Source organism: Cornus florida, unplaced genomic scaffold (genome assembly GCF_030987335.1).
Source record: "Cornus florida cultivar Cherokee Brave unplaced genomic scaffold, ASM3098733v1 CherokeeBrave_3.0.0_Hap2_Chr10, whole genome shotgun sequence".
NCBI classification, from domain to species: domain Eukaryota; kingdom Viridiplantae; phylum Streptophyta; class Magnoliopsida; order Cornales; family Cornaceae; genus Cornus; species Cornus florida.
In genome coordinates this window covers 107,737,280-107,764,412 of record NW_026775580.1, presented here as the reverse complement: position 1 = coordinate 107,764,412, position 27,133 = coordinate 107,737,280, and the positions used below count along the sequence as shown (strand labels likewise).

At 36.2% G+C, this 27,133-nt stretch overlaps 2 protein-coding genes across 2 annotated transcripts in view; both read left to right on the top strand.

Annotated features, from left to right (window-relative positions):
- The window catches only part of LOC132276873 (isoamylase 1, chloroplastic), a 34,417-nt gene extending 11,702 nt beyond the window's left edge, over nucleotides 1-22,715 (top strand). Inside the window, exons 9-19 of the mRNA XM_059778507.1 lie at nucleotides 5,753-5,838; nucleotides 6,287-6,358; nucleotides 6,445-6,571; nucleotides 7,226-7,312; nucleotides 17,633-17,725; nucleotides 18,174-18,332; nucleotides 18,595-18,678; nucleotides 19,984-20,064; nucleotides 20,155-20,237; nucleotides 20,338-20,455; nucleotides 22,132-22,715. Of these exons, the coding sequence (XP_059634490.1) occupies nucleotides 5,753-5,838; nucleotides 6,287-6,358; nucleotides 6,445-6,571; nucleotides 7,226-7,312; nucleotides 17,633-17,725; nucleotides 18,174-18,332; nucleotides 18,595-18,678; nucleotides 19,984-20,064; nucleotides 20,155-20,237; nucleotides 20,338-20,455; nucleotides 22,132-22,395 (1,254 nt within the window). The 3' untranslated portion in view covers nucleotides 22,396-22,715. The remainder of the gene's footprint in view (nucleotides 1-5,752; nucleotides 5,839-6,286; nucleotides 6,359-6,444; nucleotides 6,572-7,225; nucleotides 7,313-17,632; nucleotides 17,726-18,173; nucleotides 18,333-18,594; nucleotides 18,679-19,983; nucleotides 20,065-20,154; nucleotides 20,238-20,337; nucleotides 20,456-22,131) is intronic.
- A 2,579-nt stretch (nucleotides 22,716-25,294) lies between these two features.
- On the top strand, nucleotides 25,295-26,458 carry LOC132278354 (F-box protein At5g18160-like). The gene has a single exon (XM_059780149.1). It carries the CDS (start codon nucleotides 25,295-25,297, stop codon nucleotides 26,456-26,458), a length of 1,164 nt encoding a protein of 387 aa, XP_059636132.1.
- Nucleotides 26,459-27,133: the final 675 nt, after the last annotated feature.

Genomic DNA, 27,133 nt, shown 5'->3' with positions numbered 1-27,133 from the left:
CAGAGGATCTAAATTAGGAAACTCTAAAACTAGGAAACTGTCTAATCCTAGAGATATTGACCAAAGACTAATTCCCTAAAATTAGGGATTTCAATGACTAAAAACATTACAAAATCTCCTAGCTAATTACAGCTATACACAAACGGTTTCCTTATTTATAGAACTGAATTTTCCACACTCCCCCTCAAGCTGGTGAATGGATATCATCCATTCCAAGCTTGCTTGCTAGTCTCTGAAAAAACGTCCCAGACAATCCTTTGGTGAGTATGTCTGCAAGTTGATTGCTAGTGGAAACGAATGGAGTGCAAATTAGGCCATTGTCAGGCTTCTCCTTTATAAAGTGCCTGTCAACTTCAATGTGCTTTGTACGGTCGTGTTGCACTGGATTATGTGCAAAATTAATGGCTGACTTATTGTCACAATAAAGCTTCATTGGACCTTCCCACTTGACTCTTAGATCTTCTAAGACAATTTTCAGCCATAATAATTCGGAATTCCAAGTGCCATTGCTCTAAACTCGGCTTCTGCACTGGATCTTGCCACAACATTATGTTTTTTACTCCTCCAAGTCACAAGGTTGCCTCCTAGAAAAGTGCAATAACCCGAGGTAGATCTCCTGTCAATTACAGACCCTGCATAATCTGCATCAGTGTAGGCTTCAAGAGTTAGCTCCTCCCCCTTCTTAAATAGAAATCCTTTGCCCGGTGTGCCTTTCAAGTACTGTAGGATTCGATACACAGCCCTAAGATGTGACTCTTTGGGATTGTGCATGAATTGACTTACAACACTAACTGCATAGGCTATGTCTGGTCTAGTGTGTGACAAGTAGATAAGCCTTCCCACAAGTCTCTGCTAGGAGCCTTTATCTACTGCCGTGTCTTCCAGAGCATCTCCAAGCCTGTGGTTGAACTCTATAGGCGTCTCTGCTGGTCTGCAACCTAACTTGCCTGTTACCATCAGCAAATCTGTTACATATTTTTGCTGAGATATGAAAATTCCTTCCTGAGAATGTGCTACCTCAATGCCGAAAAAATACTTTAGTTTGCCGAGCTCTTTGATTTCGAATTCTTTCACTAAACAGTTCTTTAAATTCTCTATTCCTTCCAAATCATCACTTGTCACTATAATGTCGTCTACATAGACTAACAATGCAGTCACTCCCCTTGAAGCCGAGTGCTTTACAAACAAGGTGTGATCGCCTTGGCTCTATTTGTATCCTATATTGAGCATTACCTTGGCAAACCTTCCAAACCAGGCTCTTGGAGACTGTTTTAATCCGTACAACGCCTTTCTTAACCTGCATACCACCTGTCTTGTATTCGAACCAAACCCCGGTGGAACTTCCATATAAACCTCCTCCTTGAGATCACCATGTAAAAAGGCATTTTTGACATCGAATTGTTGTAATTTCCAGCCCAAATTAGCAGCCAATGACAAAACACTCTAACGGTGTTCATCTTCGCAACAGGGGCAAATGTCTCAAGATAATCTATTCCATATGTTTGGGTATAGCCTTTAGCAACTAACCTTGCTTTGTACCTTTCCAACGAACCATCTGACTTGTATTTCACCGTGAATACCCATCTACATCCCACCGGTTTCTTCCCTCTCGGCAATTTCACCAAGTCCCATGTCTTGTTATTCTCAAGTGCTTCCATTTTGACGTTCATGGCATTCTTCCAATTCTCATTACCTAATGCCTCGGATATGGTTTTGGGAATGGAGATTGTGTTTAGGCTTGTGAGAAAGGCTTTGTGGTTATGGTACAGATTCTTGTATGACATGAATAAGCACAGAGGGTGTTTGGTGCATGCTCTAGTTTTCTTTCTAATAGCAATGGGAATATCATAATCACTTTGATCAAGAACTTCAGTGACACCATATTCATTAGAAATAGGTTCAGTAATTACCTCGCTAAGTCCAAGAGTAGGGGTTGATTTGGGTGATTGAACCTGCACAGATTGAGTGATTGGTGCCCTTCTTCTTGAAAAAACCAGCAGTGGACGAGTAGAGTCTTGAATTTGTTTTCCCTTTATCATCTCTTGTGGCTTGGGTGTATGAGGCTCGGTTTCAGGTTGTATGGATTCGGACTGAATGTTTGGTTCAGGCTGGATTAGCTCAGGTTGATCAACAGGAATGGACTGAGTGTCAATAGGAACAGACTGAGTGTTTGGCTGGACAACAAAGACAGGAACCGAGGAGGAGGATAATGGAAAATCAAGAAGAAAAAGATCCTTGTCCTTATCTTCCGTGAATGAGATCTCCCCCTGAAGATAAGGACGAGTAAAGTAATGATCTTCTTCAACAAAAGTGACATCAGCTGACACATAGAATTTTCTTGTGGGAGGATGATAGCATTTGTACCCCTTTTGAGTGGAAGAATAGCCAATAAAGACGCATTTGACAGCCCGTGGATCAAGTTTCCCCTGTTTTGAGAATGCACATGGACAAAAGCAACACGACCGAATATTTTGGGAACAAGACTACTTTGAAGCATTGAAATTTGGAAAGAATTTCGTTAAAATTTGCGTAGGACTTTTAAAATCAAGAACCTTTGTAGGCAATCTGTTTATCATATAAGCAGCAGTTAAAACCGCTCCCCCCCCCCAATATTGCTTAGGAACATTTTCTTGAAACAATAATGCTCTTGTAATAGCTAAAATGTGACCATTCTTTCGTTCAGCCACACCATTTTGTTGGGGTGTGTTAACACAAGAAGATTCATGTATTTTGCCCTTTTCTCGGAAATATGGTGAGAGAAACTAATTAAAATAGTCTTTAGCATTGTCAGAACGAAATCTTTTTATTTCAGTACCAAATTGTGTTTTGACCATGTTGTAAAAAACAGGAAAGACAGAGCTCATATCAGATTTATTTTTCATAAGAAAGATCCAAGACACACGAGTGCAATCATCAATGAAAGAAACGAACCACCGAGCCCCAGAAATGTTAGAAACAGTGGACGGTCCCCAAATGTTAGAAATAGTGGACGGTCCCCAAATGTCACTATGAATGAGTAAGTGGAACATATGTTCTTTTATCGCTTATTGAAAAGAAGCACGTTTGTGCTTTGCAAGTTCACAGACATCACAGTGAAAATTTTCAACATCTAATCCTTTGAACAATAAAGGAAACATAATTTTAAGGACTTTAAATGACGGGTGACCAAGACGGAGGTGTTGAAGCCAAATCTTGTCTTTATTGGATTTAAAAGACTTTGAAAGAAATGATAATGGTGAGGAATTCGCAACACTAACTTGACCACTGGGTTCTTCAAGATGGTAGAGACCATCTCTTTCTCTAGTATGTCCAATCATCCTCCTCATGCCCTGTTCCTGAAATACACAACGAGATGGATAAAACACCACACTGCAATTAGAATCTTTAGTGAGCTTGTAGATTGACAAAAGGTTGGTAAATAATTTTGGTACATGGAGAACATTTCTAAGTGTGAGGGTTCTGCTTATAAAAATATCTCCCTGACCAGCCACTGTTGTCATAGAACCATCGGTTATTGTTATCTTCCTATTGCTAGGACAAGGTGTATATGAGATAAATTTTTGTGATGAGTGGGTCATGTGATCTGTAGCTCCTTAGTCAATGACCCAAGATATTGTGGTGGATATATCTGAAACTTTAAAAGCATGAGCAGAGGAAGATATATCTGAGAACTCCAAAGTGCAAGTACCTGTTGTAGATGGTTTCTCCAAAGATCCCAGCAGATTCTCCAATTTCTCAATTTCCTCTCTATCGAACTCAATAGATGATTCTTGAGATTTACCTCCTCCAGCCTATTGTATATTTGCCATATACGCCTGCCCTTATCCCTTTGGTTGTCCACCTTTTGCCGTCCAATTTTTGTTTGCCGTCTCCGGTTTGCCGTAGAGTTTCTAGCATTTGTCCCTAGTATGGCGGGACTTTTTGCAATATGTGCACCATAGGGAATCTTTATTGACTGGCCTTGTAAAATCTGCCCGCTTGTTGTCTTCATTAGATGGCTGCTCTTGGCCAAAGTTCCTCACATTTGCAGCTTTTGTAACCAAGGCTGAACTGTCCACTGGGTTATTCTCAATCATAACTCCTTTTCTTCCTTCCTCAACACGAACAATTGCAATTGTTTCATTAAGTGATGGCAGATGTTCCTTTCCGAGTATTTGGACTCTTACTACATCAAATTCAATGTTCAATCTTGCAAGAAAATCATAAGTTCGGTCTTTTTCGACAAACCTCTTAAGGAGGGCTGCATCCTCACTGCATTTCATTTGAATGCACTGGTAATGATCCATCTCTTGCCATAAGCTCTGCAATAGATTGGAGTACTCTGTGATTGATCGACTTCCTTGCTTGGTGGATGAAATCTTGGTCTTGATTTCATAGATTTGTGCAGCATCCCGGACTTTAGAGTAAGTCTGCTTCACGGCCTTCCATATTTCTTTGGCTGTGTTAAGAAACATACATGTATCATTGGTTTTTGGCAACATAGAGTTCCATAACCAAGACATCACCATAGAGTCTTGTTCATCCCAAGCATCAAATTTGGGATCCCCTTTGTTAGGCCCAGTACCGAGTAAGTGACTCAGTTTGCCTCTTCGCTTAAAGAACGTGTGAACTAATTGAGACCACTTTAGATAGTTCTTCCTGTTCAACCTGTACGCTGCCTGGATGTTCTGCAATTCCCCTGTTGGAATCGAGTTGCTGCCTTCAGTCAAAGGAACCTCCGAGGTAGTCGTGGTGTTGCTGTTGTCGGCTGTTTCTGACATGGTCTTTTGGTAAAAGGGTTACGGTCTTGAGGGGTGATAGTGTGGGGTTGGAGATTGATAATAATCAGTCTAGCGATATGAGAGTTCGCAAGACCAGAAATACAATTCCCAGAATTGAGCCTACAGCTCTGATACCATGACACAAATTGGGCTGAAATTCAATTGTATTGAAATCACAATGAAATTAAGCTGTTATATACACTTCAGAGGATCTAAATTACGAAACTCTAAAACTAGGGAACTGTCTAATCCTAGAGATATTGACCAAAGACTAATTCCCTAAAATCAGGGATTACAATGACTAAAAACATTACAAAATCTCCTAGCTAATTACAGCTATACACACACGGTTTCCTTAGCTAATTACAGCTATACACACACGGTTTCCTTATTTATAGAACCGAATTTTCCACAGCAGACATGATATTTTCCATTTACTATAGGCTAAAATAGATTCCACTTTGGCTGATTTAGTTATTTTGTCATTTTGATCCATTTTGATCTTTTTCTTGTCAATGTTGCTTATTTTTTTCTCAATCAATTCTGTCTCTGGTTTTGTGTGTGTGTGTGTGTGTTTCTAATAAGTTTTTGATGCTTGGATTTATTGTTTTTTATTTTCTTAAAAAAGTATGACCAGTGACTGTTCTTATATATAAATTTCATTATGGTTGGTTTGACAAAACATCAAATTATCTGGTACCAGCAAATTGCATTCTACTGGATAAATCCCATTGCGTACAGCCTACTGAATTGACAATATTGGTTTTAATCAGGAACCGGTAATATCTGTTATTAGTTTTAAGGCTCGGCTCAACTGGTGAGTAGCCCATGTTGCAGGTCTTTTAAGCCATCCAGTTGTGTCCAGGAGTAAACAACTTAACAACTGAAATACGAGTATTTCTGAATTTCAATACTATGAATGCCTAAAATTCTATAATGTTTCTTCAGTGTTATAATCATTGTCAAGTAACTACTGTTTTACCCTTTTTCAGGGAGAGTTCTATAATTATTCAGGTTGTGGAAACACCTTCAATTGCAACCATCCCGTTGTACGCCAATTCATATTGGACTGCTTGAGGTAGATTTACGCAAGATTATAAATGAGTTTTTTTTTTTTTTTTTTTTTTTTGACCTGAATCAGTTATATCTGTAATGTGAGTACTAGTTGTACATATTTTGAGAAAAGTTCAAGTATGTTAATAACTTCGTTAATGGAAATTTTAAAATGTTATTATGAGTTTTGTTGATTTTTTATCCCAAATTTTAGAAATAAGAAGTGGTTCACTTGGTACATTACTAACATGATCAAGAATGCAGTATCCAGAAATTTATAACAAGTAATTTTAATCATGGATCATTTATTGATAATATACAATATAATTTATGTTTGGCAATATAAGGATAATTTATTATCTTATTTTATGTTTGTAATCTTTTATACTGAAGTTTTTAGTGTTAATTTTATGTGTAGTCATCTTTATTGCTACATGAGAATAAAAGATCTTTTCTATTTTAATGGACAACAGATATTGGGTAACAGAAATGCATGTGGATGGCTTCCGCTTTGATCTTGCTTCTATCTTGACAAGGGGAAGCAGGTTATCTACCTGATATTTTAGACATAGTTAAGTTTATAAGAAGATCAATTTTACACTTTCTCCCCTCTAATGTTGGTTTTCACCAGTCTCTGGGATGCGGCGAATGTATATGGAAATCCAATAGAAGGTGACATGCTGACAACTGGCACTCCTCTCAGCATCCCGCCACTAGTCCATATGATTAGCAATGATCCAATACTTCGTGGAGTAAAGGTATTTGCTACAGTTCCTCTTTGTGCTCATCTGAAAACCTTAACGTGTCCTTTTATCTTAAGAAGAGGAAAGTAGATTAAAAATAGCTTCCTTTTCTCTTCAAATATAAAATATAAAGAAGAGAGATAAGAATGTCACCATGAGGTAAGAAGATAAAAACCAGTCAGCATGATGATGACTCCATTATTCAGCCTCCTTGTTGGCTGCCCAATGCAACCAAGTGTAAATAGATACGAAATTCTTTCAAATACGTGAGTACATTGAACAAGTACGGTGGAATATTTTTGAAAGATATCCAGAGAAGGACCCATTTTTACTAACTACTTCAGATGGATTTTTTCTTTCAAGAGCCTGAGATCAATAAAATTTTTTAAAACCTGAAAAACAACTACACTTCAAAATTTTGGTTGGAATCATTCTGAAATTTTAGGAGATGAAATGAAAATTTGAAAACGAATCTGAACAGGCCCTGAATATTGTGAGAAATTGTCAAAATTAATTTTGTTCTTCCCAGGGTTGGATGCAGGTGTACACTTTCTATCTACTATACATGTTTGTGTTGGTTTCTGTCGTCTGTTGGCAATTTTCTGCATTTCTGTTTCTGCCATTCCTATTAAAAAGATGACTAAAACTTTCTGTACTTCTTTCAAACAGCTTATAGCAGAAGCATGGGATTGTGGAGGCCTTTACCAAGTTGGCATGTTTCCGCACTGGGGTATTTGGTCAGAATGGAATGGGAAGGTCAGTGAGAATATTTTGCTGTTTGATCATCATCTCATGTATTTTCATGATTGGAAGATAGAGACTACTGAGTATGATGCTTCAATTAAATGGGAATTTTTTTTTTTCCCCAAAAAGTATATGCATCTGTATACACAAATTTCATAGTTTGCAAATAAAGAACAAAATAGGGAGCAAATAGAATTTTATTAATTTATGAAAATTGAGTATAATCCTCTGAGATATTCTTTACAAAAGAAAGAAAGTATCCTTTGATTCGATCTCCTTTGTTGGTTGGATCCAAAGGCTGTTGGAGCTTGATCTTGAATCGGGTTGCTGACAATCTTCTTTAAGTATTTGTAGTTGAAGATGATCGCTGATGATTTTTGATCGAGGACTGATGAAGCTTGATCTCGAACAGTGCTGTTTGATGATTCTTTGAACTTGTCTGAATCGCAGGGAAAGAACGGCACGATTTTAATGTGCTTGTTATTCTTTGTTGAATTTGAGAAAGAACGACACGGGCTTTGGATGTGCTTGTTGTTCTTCGTCTTCAGAAATGAGAGAATTTGTTGAATTTGGTGAAGAACGGCACGACTTTGGATGTGCTCGTTGTGCCTTCAGAGAGAATTTGTTGAATTTGATAAAGAACAACACGGCTTTGGATGTGCTTGTTATTGATCACCGTGGAATTTGGATGAAGAACGGCACGATTTGATGTGTTTGTTGTTGATTACCGTAGAATTTGATAAAGAACGGTACGATTTGATGTGCTTGTTGCTCTTCGCCTTCAAGTTTGGGTATTGGGAATGAATGTTGGCAGAGCTTCTGTATTTCTCTCTGGGATTTCTGGCCCTCTGGATTTCTGAGTTTGAATTTCTAGACCCCTCTCCTCCTTCCTCTAGGCCTCTATTCATAGGCTTCTTGGATTAATAGGATGATGACACGTATCCTCTCCTGATAAGGACAAAATCATAACTGGGTCGGGTCGACTATATTGTGATGATTATCTATAAAATAATTATTCCAAATATATTTTATTAGGAATAATTATCTTTTTATTTAATCATCTGGGTTGGGCTAATTAAATAATTTAATTAAACATGAGACCCATATTTAATGGGTAAATTTGTCAAAACAAAAGTGCAAAAAATTTTAGTGTCTACAAATTGCCCCCATTTCGAGTCCCATGTTTGACAGGACTTGTTTCCTTTTTCAAGTGGGACTTGAAGTATCCAACTTGGTCTTTGAATTGTAAAAGGCTTTCCTATCCAATTTTGGATTATAATTTTACTTTCCCATTTGAACTGAATTATACAAATCCCAGTACAAATAGAAGATATTTTATTATCTATATATACATATCCATGCTATAGGGTTAGACATCAATTTCAAAGCCTCTGAAGACTTGTTAGATTGCGGCCTCTGCTCGAACAAATAATACGTATGACTTTTTTTTTTTTTCACTCCTTTTCCCTTTTTATTTTTCTCTTTTTTTCTTTTATTTCCTTTTTATTTTTTTTTTTTTTCTCACTTTTTTTTCACGCATTTTTTTTTTCTTTCGCATTTTTCTTTTCTTTTCTTTTCTTTTTTTTTTTTCACGCATTTTTGGAATGCATCTTTACTGTCCCTCTAGGACCCATTGTTCCGTCAGAACCCATTGTTCCGTTGGAACACATCTTTTTTTTTGATAAGTAAAATGTATTAGAAAGCGTTTAAAAGGGGAACGCGTCCCAAGCTATACAAATAAAAACAGAACCTATGATCTCAAGGAACACATCTTTACTAGTCCGTCCGGACCCATTGTTCTGTTGGAACACATCTTTACAAGTCCGTTAGGACCCATTGTTCCGTTGGAATGCATCTAGTCCGTTAGGACCCATTGTTCCATTGGAACACATTTTTACAAGTCCGTCAGGACCCATTGTTCCGTTGGAACGCATCTAGTCCGTCAGGACCCATTATTCCTTTGGAACGCATCTAGTCCGTTAGGACCCATTGTTCAGTTGGATCACATCTTTACTAGTCCGTCAGGACCAATGAGTTCCGCCGCTTCTTTTTATTTTATTTTTTATTATTATAATACAGAGAAATCCACTTTGATAAAAGTCAAGAATGAAGTGAATGGTGAAGGCAATCAAATTCTGACCAAGATCCCAAATAAAGTAAACTTGACAAACTTTTCAGCAAAACTCCATCAGAATCTTGACATGTTGCACAAGTATGAACCGCCTTTGAATACAAAACTCCACCAGAATTTGACTTTATATTCTTGTGCATCTAGACATCACTCTCGAATGTGAAATTTGACTTGAAGTTAACAGCTTACGCAAGTGGGCTTGAACATAATCTCCATAAGAACTTGACTGTGTACAAGTGCACTTATGCATTAGTTTCGAAGACAGAGCTTGATTTGGAGTTGACGGCTTGCACTAGTGTAATCCTCTTTGAAGATGGAGCTTCACCTTATCTTGGCAAAGCCTTATGTAATCCAAGCTTGAGTTCGGTGTGGACTGGCCTGAAATTTGAAGATAATTTAAGCTCATATCAAGGAGCGTTGTTGATTTTACCTTTTCTAATTTTTTTTGAAGGCTTGGAAGTAGTCCAAGTTTGAGTTTGACATGGATCAATTTGAATTTGAAGATAGTTTATGCTCGTATCAAGGAGCGTTGTTAAGATTTTTTTTTTTTTGTTGGGTTGACTGAACTTGGAACAGACCTCCAAGACGCCTACGTACCCTGAATAGGGATCAAGTCATCACGTAGTTCAAATTTTTTATTTTTTATTTTTTATTTTTTATTTTTGTAAACAGTTTATACTCATGTCAAAGAGTTTTTGATTTTTTTTTTTCTTCAGGCGAACAATTTATACTCGTGCCAAGGAGTGTTGTTTTTTTCCCTTCAGGTAGACAGTATAAATTCGTGTCAAGGAGTGTCATTTTTTTTCAAGATGACAGTTTGGGCTCGTATCTGAGAGCAGTTCAATTTTTATTATTCTTCAACTTTGCAAGAATCAGACGGCAATCCAAACCTATGTTGAAGGGTATGGACTATCTTGTCATCACTTTGAGGATTTTCTTCTTGGTTTCCTTGACTTAATGCCCCCTGTGATTTAGCACTTTCAGTTGAAGTCATTGTTGTAGCATGGTGCGCTTCTTGATGCAAGTCTCTCGAGTTGATGCTTATAATGAAAGATGATACTACTTCATCATCCGAGTTATGAAGTACATTGTCTTTTTCTTCGGACTCACTTCCCTTATCTTCTTGAAGGTTGTCGGGTATATCTGGAACATCTTTCCTAGCACCATGATTTTTCATGCTAAACTCCATGTCGTGGGCTCGAGTAACAAGCTCTTCAAATGTGTGAGGCTTAATCCCTTGTAGGATTTAAAGAATTTCCCAGTGCATGCCTTGCATGCATGCTGCAGAAATTTCAGACAAACGATCCTTGCATTCAAGACTTAAAGCTCGCCAACGGTTGATGTAGTTAACCATGGGTTCACCCTTCATCTGTTTTGTGTTTGTAAGCTCCAGCATACTTACAGTACGACGAGTGCTGTAGAAACGGTTGAGAAATTCTCGTTCCATCTGCTCCCAACTGTCAATACCTCTAGCTTTGAGGTCTGTGTACCAATCAAATGCATTCCCTTTGAGGGAACGAATGAATTGTTTGACAAGGAGATCTCCGTCTGTACCAGCATTGTCGCAAGTTTATATAAAGTGTGCGATATGTTACTTGGGATTGCCTTTTTTGTCAAACTGTTGAAGTGTTGGAGGTTGATACCTAACCGGCATTTTTAAGATGTTAATTCTTTCTGTGTAAGGCTTTGAGTACATGCGAGCACTTTGAGATACACTATTGTATTGTTCTCTTATACAACTCCCTATCATGTCTTGAAGTTGTTGGACAGAAAGTGAGGCGACATAGGCATCTTTAATTGCGTGGTTGGCGGATATGACATTTTGATCTTCAATTGGAGTGATCTCTGGCATGGAATCAGAAGGAATTCTGCCTTTGCTTGACTCAGCATTGTCGTCATGCAATTTCAACTTTTCTGTCAGCGAGGCAATTTTCAGATCTTACTCCTTGAGAGAGTGTTGTAATCTTTCAATTGCACCGGCCATACTTGCCAATTGCTCTTCGTACGAGGTAGTAATTGTCATCATGACTGCATAATGACTAAGTTAGAGGAGATTTGTGGCCTTGGGACCAGCCTTAAGCTTGAACTTGTGTCTAGAGCAACCTTTGAGGTTGTAGGAACCTTCGTCCTTGCCCCCAGCGAGGTAAAGGCGGTATGAGCTTGAGTTGTTAAGTAGACAAATTTGGCGGATTTGACGGAATTTACTTTTACCGCATCGTGTTGCCTTTTGGTTGGAACGGATGCTTTGGTTATGTTCCGCATCATTGGGCTTGCAAAGATGTTGGTACCACTTGATGAAGTTGCAACCTTCTTGCCACCTTTTGCGGTGGTAATGATGTTGTCCGTCACGACTGCGATGTCCTTGGGGGTATTCTTGTTCTTTGTCTGAATTTTGTTAGATAGAATCTGATGATGAATTTGTTGAGGATTTGATGTAGGAGAAAGAGATGAGAGGCAGAGGGTGTCCCACTGGGCGTGCCAAAAATTTGTACACACAAATTTCGTAGTTTGCAAATAAAGAACAAAATAGGGAGCAAATAGAATTTTATTAATTTATGAAAATTGAGTACAATCCTCTGAGATATTCTTTACAAAAGAAAGAAAGTATCCTCTGATTCGATCTCCTTTGTTGGTTGGATCCAAGGGCTGTTGGAGCTTGATCTTGAATCGTGTTGTTGACAATCTTCTTCAAGTATTTGTAGTTGAAGAAGATTGCCGATGATTTTTGATCAAGGGCTGACGAAGCTTGATCTCGAACAGTGCTGTTTGATGATTCTTTGAACTTGTCTGAATCGCAAGGAAAGAACGGCACGATTTTAATGTGTTTGTTGTTCTTTGTTGAATTTGAGAAAGAACGGCACAGCTTTGGATGTGCTTGTTATTTTTCGTCTTCAGAGATGAGAGAATTTATTGAATTTGGTGAAGAACGGCATGACTTTGGATGTGCTTGTTATTCTTCGCCTTCAGAGAGAATATGTTAAATTTGATGAAGAACGACACGGCTTTGGATGTTCTTGTTGTTGATCACCGTGGAATTTGGATGAAGAATGGCACGATTTGATGTGCTTGTTGTTGATCACCGTGGAATTTGATGAAGAACGACACGATTTGATGTGCTTGTTGCTCTTCGCCTTCAGGTTTGGGTGTTGGGAATGAATGTTAGCAGAGCTTCTGTATTTCTCTCTTGGATTTCTGGCCCTCTGAATTTCTTCCTCCAGGCCTCTATTTATAGGCTTCTTGGATTAATAGGATGATGACACGTGTCCTCTCTTGATAAGGACAAAATCATAATTGGGCCGGACCGGCAATATTGTGATGATTTTCAATAAAATAATTATTCCAAATATATTTTATTAGGAATAATTATCTTTTTATTTAATCATTTGGGCTGGGCTAATTAAATAATTTAAGTGGACCAAGTTTGGGCCAATTAAATAATTTAATTCAACATGAGACCCATATTTAATGGGTAAATTTGTCAAAACAACAGTCCCTAAAATTTTAGTGCCTACAGCATCTCACTATGCCGATGTTAATTTTTTCTTTTGTATTTTTTTTAAAGGAAAATTATGACCCTGAACCTTGCGCTAGAATGTTCTTTGTTGCTGACTAGCCGCAGTGGATAACAATCTCATATTTCCTTATATTTTTTCATTTTCATGATATACGAGTAAATTTCTTAACTTCTGTGTCTCTCATGGTGTGCTGGACACCAAAACCAGGGGCGGAGGGGTGTGGGGGCAATGTAGCACTATATAATTAAAATCATAAAAAAATTATATTTATAATATGTTTTCTTATAATATGTCTTAATATAGATTATTAAGATCATGTCTATCATGATGACACTCTCACCTAGTGGTTGACTTTTATAGCCTTGCAGTTCAATGGTTAAAGTGCGCAAGCTTAGTGAAGGCGCTCTCGTCACAACTTTTTCCTGTTCTTAATATAACCTAGGTTAAAGTGCGCAAGCTTAGTGAAGGCGCTCTCGTCACAACTTTTTCCTATTCTTAATATAACCTAAATAGTGAGGAACGTACAGCCTAAAAATATTAGGAAAAAACAACTTATATAAATAAGATGAAGAAACTAATACAAAGAAGTTGCAAACCGATAAATGAGACCATTGAGTGGCGACCATCTTTTTTTTTTTTTTTTTCTCGAACATATAGATTAGATATATTTTTTGAATGTAGCATTAATATGTTGTAGCAAGCACTACCTTTCTGATGGAATTACATAATCTTTCACTAAATTTGAATTTTCGAATGTTCAATAATTGTTATTAAAAGGAACCTATAAAAAAAATATTAAAAAACATTTGGGGGGACCATGGCCCCTGCTAGCCCGCTTTTGGCTCCACCCTTGCGACCAAACTTTTTCCTTCTATCTATAACTTGTGGAATATGGAGGATTCCTTTTAGGACTAAGTAGGTGATCAGAGTTTGAGATTTTCTTTCTGAAACTATTTGAATCTCTTTAAAAAATTCAAAGAATTTGGATGACCAATAATTCTCTACCCAGCTGGAGTTACATCGGAAAGGGATGTAGGGCTTTGAATTATACACAAAGTTCCACCTCTCTGATTCTACATGAAATTTGGCTATCATATTCAGTGTCCTGACTCTGCCAGTTGATATCTTTTTTGTAATAAGTACCTTTGGTAGAGAGGAGAGACTATCCAATTTTCAATGAAATGCTTCCATTTTTTTTGTTGAATAACCTAACATGCTGAGATAACCGTTTGTTAGATTAATAAACCTATAAAGGAACTAATTTCATAGTATTTTTGGAGTCTCCATGTCAAATATACTTACTTCTCTCATATACATCTCAAAATAAATAAATATTATCCTTGCAATCATGGTGCAATTTTTAACTCCATCCATTGCAAAAAAAATTCCTCTTTCCTTGGTTGAATGTTTCAAATTTTAACTTTCCCAAATTGTGCTTGGATTTTGAAAACTTATTCAAATGGAGTAATTGTATATGTTTAAATCTTGTTGTGTTAGTTTTGTAACATTCAAGGGAACAATGCATTAAATGCCTGTCCTGTTAAAAAGTTCAGATGCTTTTACTTTCTTATTTTTACTTTCGAAGAAAGTAAAATCATGATTTTGATTTTTTAAACTGAAATAAAAAGTAGAATCGTGTTCAATAATTTTTTCTACTTTCAATATTTTGAAAGCAAAAAAATAAGAAGTTTAGTAATTTTAAATTTTAATTTTATTTTTGATGGTCATTTTTCTCTCTCAAAAAAACGCTCTCTGTGGCTTACCTTCCATGGCCGCTTTATAATTTGCCACAAAGAGAAATTGGTGAAGTGGGTTGAAGGGATTGATGGTGGGCTTGTGAGAAAAGGTGAGCTGGAGTGGGTTGAAGGGATTGAAGGTGGCCTTGTGAGAAAAGGTGAGATGGATTTGGGTAGGAAAGAAGTCGTAGACATTTTTTCAAGTATATGGTATATACATATCTATCAATCTGGTCCCATTGTTGTTGGTGTTACTACTGGTTATCGACTAAAGGGGCGGTGGCGGCCAGGGACGGAGCCAGAAAAAAATTTCAAGGGGGGCACATTATAGTACTATATACCATATCATATATTTATAATATAATGTACATGTATATAAGTCAATATTTATGAGTATGTATATATATATAGAAAGAGATAATGATATTTTTGGAATGAAATTAATTTATAAATATAGAATATAAGGATTAAGGAAACAATTTAGGATAAAAAAATGTGAAACATATATAGAATTCTACGGAGAATGAGAAAATTGAGGGGGGGCACTTTCCATATTTTCATTAAAAAAACATATATATTATTATAAAATATATATAGAATATAAGAGAGGGAGAAAATCCAGGGGGGGGGGGGGGGGCACGTGCCCCTCCTGGTCCTTAATTGGCTCCGTCCCTGGTGGTAGCAGTTGTGCGATAGGGATGGTGGTGGCCGGATTTGCAGCAACGATGACGAATGCGGCAGTGAGGGTTTGTGCTTTCGATTTTTTATTTTCTGTGACTGGTACAGTTCAAGTTGATTTGCTGATTTGGTATATTGTTGATGGGTTTTTGAAGAATCTTTGTGTATGAGAGAGGAGGGAGATGGTTGTGAGCAGTGGCAATGGTGGGAGGAGGTGGGGAGGAGGCGATGACCATAGTGGGAGGAGGCGGCAGCCTGGGTGGAGGTGATACAATAATTTTGGGAATTTTGTTTTATAGGATAAACAGTGCTACAGTAAAGCTACAGTAGGAAAAAGTAATTCTTATACACAGTGGAGAAATCACAGAAAGCATCATTTTCTTACTTTCTCTTTCCTTCATTAAATCTGAAAGTACTTTCTAAAAGGTGAAAAGTAAAATTACATTAATAAACATAATTTTTACTTTTACTTCATATTTTAAAGAATTGATAGTAAAAATCAGAAAGTAAAAGTGTTAGGGCCCGTTTACTACGCTTTCACTTTCTTACTTTTACTTTCTTTAAAAGTAAAATCATAATTTTCATTTCTAAAGTTGAAATATGAAGTAGAATCATGTTCACTAAATTTTCATACTTTCAATATTTTCAAAGCAAGAAATTAGAAAGCAAGTTCATTAATTATAATTTTGATTTTGTATGTACAAAATTTCGTCAATCTTCTCTCTCATTTCTGCGACTCACCAGAATTGAACCCAAATTCACTATCAGTATGGCCCCTGCCCACCACCATCCAAAACCTTCATTACCAACACCTAAACCAATTTGCACCAAACAAATCACAGAGACACTGCAACCCTAAAAAATAAAAAAAAAATTCAGTAGTAGAGAGCTACCGTCGCTGACCGCCAAATGCAAACACCACCACCTCTATCCAAAACCTCCATCACCACCACCCATCACCGCCTACTGTAAAACTCAAACCATCGACACCCTAGCCGCCACTACAATCTAATCACAGAGAACCCAAGTCCCAATCCAAGGAACAAAAACCAAACCCACCACCGGAATTATGTAGTCACAACATCTCCGTCCTCGAAATTGTTGGTTGTTGTCACCAGAATTGTCAATCCTTCGTCGCCGGAATCTGTATAACTTTGGTCATTGGAGCCTGAAATCACCATATTCATAAATTAAACCAATGAAAAATAGGTCTTTGTGTTGATTTTAAACAGAGAGAAAAGAGGGGTGGGTGATGGGGTAGAGAGAGATAGGAGAAGGGGTGAAAATTGATGGTTGTGGCAGTGGTTGCAGTTGGCTAGGGCTTGAGGATGAGGAGCAAAAGAGGGAAAGAGCAGAAGAGGGGTTTTGATGGGTTGGTTGCGGTCGGCTAGGGCTTGAGGATGAGGAGTAGAATAGGGAAGGAGTAGAAGAGTGGTTTTGATGGGCTGCGACGAGTGTTTTTTTTTTTTTTTGGTGATAAATGATGCTACAGTAGAGAAAGTAATTTCAGTGAACAGTGTAGAAAATAGAGAAAGTAAGGATTTCTCACTTTCTCTTTCTCTTCACAAAATTAGAAAGTACTTTCTTAAAATTAAAAAGTAAAAGTATTTTATTAAACATAATTTTTACTTTTGATTCTCAATTTTAGGAATTGATAGTAGAAATCAGGAATTATTCCTGTTACTAAACAGGTAGTAAACGGGCCCTAAGTGGGACACTTATTTTGGGATAGAGTGTTTATGAAGTATTGAGCAAGGAATCTCCTTGGTATATCCATACTTTCATGATCACATGAATCCCATAAATGTTTTTCTGCAGCGTTTGGTTTGCATTTCATTTTATGTTTTATGTTGAGGAGTGTATATTACGATGCCAGTGATCACATTTAATTGTGTAAACGGGCCCTAACTGGGACACTTATTTTGGGATAGAGTGTTTATGAAGTATTGAGCAAGGAATCGCCTTGGTATATCCATACTTTCATGATCACATGAATCCCATAAATGTTTTTCTGCAGCGTTTGGTTTGCATTTCATTTTATGTTTTATGTTGAGGAGTGTATATTATGATGCCAGTGATCACATTTAATTGTGTAATTTTTCAGAAGTTATATTCTAGTATATATAATACAATAATGCTAAAGAGGTATAAACCTGCGGCACTTTCATCAAGCCGATGCATCCCCCCTCTCTATCCCTTTTCTTCCTCTATTTTCTCCTTTTGCATTAAATGGAACATCCATACAACTGTGTTCTTATACCATTTTTTACAGTATCGTGACATAGTACGGCAGTTTATCAAGGGTACAGATGGATTTGCTGGGGCTTTTGCTGAATGCATTTGTGGCAGCCCCAATTTATACCAGGTACTTCTTGTTTGTACACTTGGTTTTTAAACTTGTCTTTCTAGTTGTTGGTAACAAGATTGTTTATAACTTTATATTCTAACTCTCTAGTGTTTATATTTAACTTAAAATACCATCTTTTAGTGTCTTTGTTTTTCTTCCACTTTTATGTAAATCTCAAAAACTATGTACATTTTATTTTCATGTTTAATTTGGATGTGATATCCACACTCCACTTGAGTTTTCAATAAATGAAATGACAAAATCACCCCTCAAAAATGGAGTGCATGAGTACTTTTTGGAGTTATCGTGGAGAGTGAGTGTTTTTGAGGGGTAATTATGTCCTATTTTTATTTTTTTTTTGAAAAAAAACAAGTGGGGTACAAGTGGGGAAAAGGTGGAGCTTGAATATCATTTACCTTAGTTTCTTCTTGTTCTTTTTTAAATTTGGATCCTTTTAATGAATCAGGAAGGTGGAAGGAAACCATGGAACAGTATCAATTTTGTGTGTGCACATGATGGTTTTACTTTGGCTGATCTAGTGACATATAATAACAAACATAACTTAGCAAATGGGGAAGACAACAATGACGGAGAGAATCATAACAATAGCTGGAACTGTGGAGAGGTAAATTTCAATAAAAAAGTGTTATCAAATCTATGCACTGCATTTGGTTCCTTTTCAATTCTTACTGTTACTGTATGGTGATTTTTCTTTTTTTGGTAAGGTACTGTAGTATGAATAGTCATTATTTCCTCTACTTGTCAAAAAAAAAAAATGAATAGTCATTATTTTCTCAAATACTTGGAAATTTGAGTCTCCCCTTGTAGTATTATAACATGAAGGAAATTTTTTTCTTTCTGACACATTTATTAAATGATTTACTTAGGAGGGGGAGTTTGCAAGCATTTCCGTGAAGAACTTGAGGAAACGACAAATGCAAAATTTTGTTCTTTGCCTCATGGTTTCACAAGTAAGATTTAATTTATATTTACTCTTTCCACTTTTTTCCTCATTGCAATGACTTATGTGCATCCTGTGAAACACGTTTAACTGCTTCATTCCTTTCATATATTTAAAAATGAATGGTGAGACCATCAGGGCTTCTTTAATTTGTTGAACTTTTTGCTAATATGCGCTCTCGAAGCGATAAGAATCTGTTTGAGTCATAGACCAGTCTTCTGACCTTCACAGAAGTTTGGTATCAACAATTTTCAGGAAAGAAAAGATGTAATATGAATCGGCTACTGTGGATGTGTTTAGAGGTCCCGTAGATTTTGAATGGTGATGGTCTCTCATGTGAAAATTTCACTTAGAGAATGGAGCCCTTAATGAAAAGAGGGCTTGATCTATAACGCTCCATTCAAGATGATACATATCTACATCAAAAGGTATGTGTGATGATGCAATTATTTGCATTCAAGGGGTTTAGGGTGAGTATTGTGGATTCGTGTCTGACTGGTGACTGATGGTGACCTTCAATGACTACTTATATTGTTTACTTTCTTGAACTCTTTTTTTTTCCCCCATTTATTCAATGAATGAAGTTTAAATCATATTAAGGACACATGAAAACCAAAACAGTTGTCAATAAAAAGGCAAGAGAAGACAACAATTATAGAACTGAAACAAGTGTATCTACGTAGAATTATTCCATTGCCCGTTATCTGTACTGTGGCAGGGGCAAATCAAATTGAAGGGCCTTTGACATCTCATTAAGAAATGCGGGCTTTGAGTCACTATTTATCAATGATTTCTAGTATGTTTCTACTAATCTTAACGAACGTAATAAGAAAGGAAGTTAAAGGTGTATAGAAACTTGACTGATGCTATGCAACCACTGATTCTAATAAATTTTTACCTACTGAATCTGTTAGTGTGTTGAGCTTATGAAATTTGCCCTTGTTGTATGGAAATAAGTATATTCTGTTTCCAAGTAACTTTTATAATTTTCCAAATGATGCCTGTAATGAGAAATGAGATGCTATGCCTAAGTTATAATGGAGGAGGAAAAAATGGAGCTATTTCAGGACCTTTAAAAGTATTTTTTATTTGATATGAGCTTTTAAAGTTAGACATTATCTATTTGGTTATTTGGTATGAGCTTTTAAAGTCAGACCTTGCCAATCTGATAATTTAGAATCAAAATCTCGTGGTTATAGTGATTTCATTTAATTTTCATAATAAACTTAATATACCTTGTACTTGGTTATTTGAGGAGTCACTTTCCCCGCTGCATGTTATATTGCTTTTCTGACTGTGATCTTTATCTCACCAGGGCGTCCCCATGATCCATATGGGTGATGAATATGGTCACACAAAAGGAGGGAACAACAATTCCTATTGCCACGATAATTATGTGATTCTCCTACCCAAAACATTCTTCTGCATTTCTATCACCAGAGAGCTATTTAAGGTTTCTGTTGACTGACTGCAGCTTTGGCTGCAGATCAACTACTTCCGATGGGATAAGAAGGAAGAATCCTCATCTGACTTCTTCAGATTTTGCTGCCTTATTACCAATTTCCGCCAGTAAGTGCTTCCTTCTTAGTGTTTTCTTGTGTTCATCCTTGTGTCTTTGCTTTCCGATAGAACTTTGGCAGCTCTCTCATTTAGTTTGAGATGTTTTCAGTGAATGTGAGTCACTTGGATTAGATGACTTCCCTACAGCAGAGAGGTTGCAGTGGCATGGTCATGCCCCTGGGATGCCAGACTGGTCCAAAACAAGCCGATTTGTGGCATTTACATTGGTATACTATTTCGTTGCATCTTGCACTGCATACTCATATATAAGCATTTTTATTAACATTAGCTTTGCTACTGTATAAACTTTACTATTATGCAAAAGTGGCTCAAACGGTCATGTTTTGATTTGATTTAGCTATTGCTATCGAAATTAATGAAAATGTGAAAGTGAACCTGGAACTGGACATGGACATTTTCGCATGGCAAATCATAAAAGAGTCAAATGGACACAGCAAGTCAACAACAAAGAAATATGTTTTTATATATATAATATAATGTATTTGTTCTAGGCTCCAATGCATGAATCTGACTTAGAAAGAGACCTTCTTTCCACAGACGTTGGAATACCTTTCCCTCAATCTTAACTTGGCTCAGGTCAAAATAGGGAAGGAGCAGAATCGGACCCCTTTATGGGTATTATAGAATATAATATAGTTGATAAACATTACTTCACAATGAGTAAATCTAATATTCTATGGCTATTACATGCAAACTTATGAATCATAACAATGAAAAATCACTCAGTGCGCATAGAGAAAAACACAGAAAGGACATGATTAAACACAAGGATTTATATAGTATATGCATTTGTAAATACAGTGTATGGGGATATGCACACATAATCTTGACGATTCCTCTTCTCACTCGCTAATTTGATGAAGTCTTCCTCTGTTATACTTTTGGTTTTTGGATATGGTCAAACTTGTATAAATCTGTTGTAAACCTATAAGTTTTTTTTATTTTTTTTTAATTATAATTTTTTCCATGTTAAAATAAATTCACAAGTACCATCTAACGCTCATTGTGCCATATGTTGGTGACTGTTTGGAAAGTGTAGACCACTCGTTGTAAATTAAGAATCCTATTTTTGAGCTGTGAGTGTGTCCAAGAGGTGTCACACAGATGTCGGAAAAGTGTTGGAAAATTTTCAGTGAGCGACATGGATACGGCTCCTTCTTAGAAATGTTCATGCTGCTTAGGTTGCGAGCACTCTTTTCAAGTGTGTTATTAAAGGTAACATGATGCAGTTTGGTTTTTCCTCCTCCTTCTCTGAAACAACAAATATAATTTTTCACAAGTTAAGACTATGCTTTGGTAGTCAAACTTTTATGTAAAGTATTTGCAAAATGTTCAGAAAGTAAAGGTCTCAATGGGAAATGTATTAATCTTTTCAAATGATTTGTGAACTTCCTCTAATGGTTTTCAGATTATTGGCTTCTTTCGCATCTTGCCATCATTTCTTACCATGTTTTTTTCTTTTGGTTGATCATGTAGTTTGTTCTCTATTGCAAATAATTATAATAATTTTTTTTTTATATGCTTCTTTAATGACTTCTTGCTATTACCAATAATATGGATGGCTCACTTTCTCTCAGAGATGCTATGGTCTCTCTCTCTCTCTCTATATATATATAAAGTTATCAAATTTTATAGAGGCATTTTCAATTTTTAATCAATTGCCAAGTCTTACATACATGTATCTATATTTTAACACATTTAACACACACACACAAATATGGCATTAGGAGCAAGTAAATCTAGGGTTTGGGTTGTGAAACAATGGATGAAGATACCCGTTATCAATCCTAAAAAGGTTTTCTGTGTTTAATAGCTATCTTGCCTTATTTCTTTTACTTCGTACATTATGTTCAAATGATTCTGGTATCAAACCAAAATGCAGAAGGACTCAGTGAAGGGAGAACTGTATGTTGCCTTCAACACTAGTCATTTACCTGTCACCATTACATTGCCACAACGGCCTGGCTACAGGTGGGAGCCTTTGGTGGACACCAGCAAACTTGCACCATTCGACTTCCTCTCTGAAAACATTCCAGAAAGAGAGACAGCAATAAAACAGTATTCACACTTTCTTGATGCCAACCTATACCCTATGCTTAGTTATTCTTCTGTTATTTTATTACTCTCACCAGGTGATACTGCTTAGCTTAAATCCAGTAGCCCCAGGATTAAGTTGCTTCAATTGATGAAACTTTTCGATATCATGCACAAATATCCAGATCACATAACTGTGTACGGAGAAGTGGCCAGATGGATAGTTGTGAAAGAGTCTGTGGAACAAGAAGGCAAATGATGTAATTAGTGGAATCCATTATTGAGGAGGGGAAGGATAGATTACATTGACTGGAAATCTATATCATGATGGTGGAATTACGATTTATCTGCAGCTATATTAACTTTTAAGTTCTACTGTAAATACTTGCCAATGGTTTGATTCAATGAAGTATTTTTTATTTTTTGAACTCATGTTCTATAGTTTCAACAATTCAATCAATAACTTCTTTAGCTCTTGTTCTGGTAGAAAAGATGCACTTAATTTATTAATCATCCCTGCGCCTGTCATGTTTATTATTACTGGAAATGATGGTTTGGAGCCACAGAACATCCATATTTTTCCAATAGATGTAAACAGATTAAGTTGTATCCATACGGAATCTCCTCTCGAAGTGCCAGAATAATTTGACAGGTAATTCTTCACTCCAGGTTATCACCCGGACCTCTATGGATTGACGACTAACTCTTTCAGGGTTGTAAAGCTACTTTGAGGTTGCCAGGTTTGTCAAACTATGATCTTTCATTCAATTCAGTGGATTGATTGTGTGGCGAAATATCGTTGCTTTTGTTGTGAATCTGAAAGCCTGGACAAATAATCTGGGTGGAGCTAGCTCCTTACTCAATGGCTGCTATGGCATTCCTCTGTGCTGGAAAATTGTCTAGGTTGGGAAGGAATTTATCAAACCTAGCAAACTCACAGATTGACCCCAGTGAACTGGTGGAGAGTTAGTTTGCCTTGATATTAACCAAAAATTATTTCGGATGATGTCTTGTCCTTTATTTGATTGAGCGAATGAACTCCAAATCAATGTCTTTCAGTTTCTCTATCAGCAATATATATATATATATATATATATATATATATATATATATATATATATTAGTGACTTCTTATTGAGATCCTGAATTCTAGGAGCATGGCATTGGAAATGATCATCTTGTCATCTTATTGAGTGAAGAACAAAGCTATTTGGACCGATTTTTCTAATTGATGTATGTAGCCCCTTTGGCTATCTATGTCGGTTTGAAAAATTATTTTTCTAGAGTGAATGAACTCGCTATCAATCCCTTTATTTCTATATTAGCAATATGTATAGTGCTTCTTAATGAGATTTGATTTCAAGGGCAATGACATCTGGAGATGGTACGTGGGGATTTTGAATTTGTCTCATTTGATCACCTCTAGTTTCCTTTTTATTAAATATCTGCTCCTCCATTTGTTGAAATTTGGATGCAATTGATTTAAATGGTGTAATTGCTATTCAGCCTCGTGGCCTCTTTTTGACTTTAAATTTTTCTTCTTCTTCTTTTTTTTTTTTTTTAAATAAAAAAAAAAAAAATCAATTTGCATGTGTTTTCCGAATTTGTATTTTGGTTGTGAAATAATTTGAATACGATTTTATTTGTTTTTCTTCCGAGTCCAAGACAGACACCTACCACGCCTTGACCAGTGCTACTCCCGGCCAAAATGTGCCGCCAGAAAAAAATGAAAATGGAAAAAGGGGTAATATAGAAAAGATATTTGATTAAAAATATGGTCGTTTGTCAATTAAAAACTGGCAAACTGGCCTACCTATAAATTAATATTATTGGAGTATTAAATAAATAAAAGTTAAACTCCATTGTCGGGTAGTGACTGGGCCACGGCCCACAGGAGAACAAAGGCAGTTTAGCGCTGGATGATTTTGAATTATGGAAGTTGATGAGAATTTAATTCAACGTCTCTCTTGAATGATGAATCTGACTGAAAAAATAAATCATTTTATACACAAGAATACCGTGCTAAATACATATTATACGTGCAAATTGTAAAATAGTTTATCATTAATGGTTACTACATATAATTTAATGATATTTTTTTTTGCAAGTTTAATAGTATCTTTTTCACCATCAAAAAGTGAGGATTTAAGTTCTATATAGACTAATAAATGTTGAGTCTCTGGTCTAAAAATAATAATGATAAAAATAAAAAATAATAATAATAACATTCAACAATTGTATTTGGTTGGAAATCATATAAGAATAGAAAGAGAAATAATAGCCAACTTTATGTTTTATAATCGATAAGGAAAATATTTATTTATAGGAGGTTTAACAATATAATTTGAGATCAAAGAAGTTATGGACTTAAAACTCTTAACCTTTCACATTATGAGATATTACCATTTTAAAATTTCAAGACTTCTTTTGACTCTTAATAGCATAAATAAACTTTAATTTGCTGTACAAGAAAATATATAACACCAAAGAAGAATTTTTAATATCAATAAATAATTCGCATTCAATTTGTCCTTTGTTTTTGTAAAAATTTCAACTCTGAAACCTCCGTCCATTGTTAGAGTTTCTACAAACTCAATCTTTATTATACTAGTAGGAGTTTGGAGAGTTCAAAGCAAACCCATTTTATAAAAAAATTATATAAAAATATAAAAATTACTGTAAAAGAATCTAAATAAAATCTTAAACTCTACAAAAATATTGAAGTTTCTTTCACAGTGGCGTCTATAATCTTCCTCTCCTATTGTCTAATCCGATTAAGGCTGCAATGCAGCCCTCCTTTATTAACTTTAAAAATATATACCCTCCAAAATGCATAAACAAGAAAACGCGTTATCTTTGCAAATACTCCGTAAAGTTAAATTCACACAGATACAAACAAACAAACAATACATACATACAAGAGAGCCAATGTATAATATAGATGGTCCATACATATCAAGATTCAAGAATCAATCAAGTGCTCAAAATTTTTGAACCCAAAAGCGTTAGCAATGGCTTCATCACCAACCAGAAGAGCTTCTTCACCCCCGGAGGAGACCACAGAGACGGCGGGTCCCACTCATCTGTGTCCCACACTCCCTTCCGATCTCATCTTCAACATCGTCTCAAGACTGCCGGTCAAGGTTCTCGGTAAGTTCGAAAGCGTTTCTAAACAATGGCGCTTCATGATCACTGACCCATACTTCATTCTCACACACCGTAATCGATCACTGCAAAACCCTAATTTACTTTTACTGCGAAAAGTTCCCAATGATGATGATTCTGATAATCCCCAGAAGAAGAAAACCACTGTTGAAGTATGTGGGTTGGATTCTGATGGGAAGCTCAATATTGGGTTCACACTGGATGTGAATGATGCTATTGATATGTTGCCCTCGAAATGGGATTTGATATGTTTTGCAGGTGAAAATGGGTTTTATGTTTGTAATCCAAGTACCCAAGAATTTGTGAAATTGCCTGAGGCAAGTTGTTGTACTTCTGGGGAAATTAATGCTGGGATGGGTTACATTTCGTCTAGAAATGAATATGTTTTGATTCATTTGTATGATAGGAGTTTGGATATCTATGTTGATAATGATATTGGGTGTGAAGTTATACGTTTGTCGGATGGGTGTGTGAGGAATTGTTCTTGGAAGGTAGTGGAGGCGAATTGCCCTCATGTGGTTAGAGGATGGGGAGTTTTGGTTGAGAATGTGTTTTATTGGATGATTTGGGAAGAGTATGATCATCCAGGGAATGAAGCTATCGTGTCCTTCGATTTGGAGAAAGAAGAATTTGGGACGATTTCGCCGCCAGAAGGGTGTTTAGACCCTAATGGGGTTTGGTCCTTGGTGGAGTTGAGAGGGTCTTTATGTCTGGTCGACAGTGCAACACAACCTTCTACAATGGATATATGGGTATTGAAGGATTTAGAGAATCACAAATGGGTGAAGGAGTTTAGGATTGATTGGAATGGGTTTAGTGAGGAGTTGCTGAAATTCATCACCCCTCTGGATTATCAGAATGGAGAAATATTGATGGATGCGAAACAAGAGAGTCTTCACTATTACAATGTAGAGAACAAATGCTTCAAAAGAATGGACAACCTGGTTGCAGGTGGGTGGACGTGGCTACGACTTTATACCGAGAGCTTCTTCTCCCTTGGAAGTCGATAGATATGATATATACATTTTCATGAAGGTCATTAGTTGCTCTTTTATGCAGCTCTCCTATAAATACTTTGTTTGGTTAGCAATTTATTTTGCTGTCAATAGCAAGATTAGAGTTGCAATGCTAACCATTTTCAGGTTATAATCCTAAAGAACTGTCAAAGGACCACTCTTTTTTTTTTTTTTTTTAAGTTTTTGGTTCAATCTCCATTTTTTTTGGTTGAACTAAGAGAATGAATCTTAGTTTTGAAAGTGTCTTTGTATTTGGATTGAATAAGAGTTATTTCTCTTATTTTTTCCATTATATGTTTCATCTAGTTCTTTTGTGTTTCATTTCGTTCTTACTTTTATGTTTATGAGAAGTTCTATATAATGATGAATGAGATGATTTTTTATTGGGTGATACTAAACATTGCAGTCTCTTTTGTGACACTATTTTAAAATCCTTTGCTTGGTTAAGCCACAATGTTGGATTGGCTTTTAGCTTTAGAAAGGTGAAAATAGCATTCCTTTCAGAATTCAGATGGTGAGAAAACATTGCATATTTTAAATTATACTGTTAAAGGCCATTGGACATAATTCCCAGTCACATGGAATTAAAATCAGCTTGTTTGACAATGTTATTAGTTGAGGCCTTCGTATTCAGCCGGAAATATTTTTTATAGTAACAAAATAGAGTCT

Bases quoted from the DNA above. Each gene is read 5' to 3' on its own strand.
- LOC132278354 (XM_059780149.1), top strand. From the start codon at position 25,295: ATGGCTTCATCACCAACCAGAAGAGCTTCTTCACCCCCGGAGGAGACC.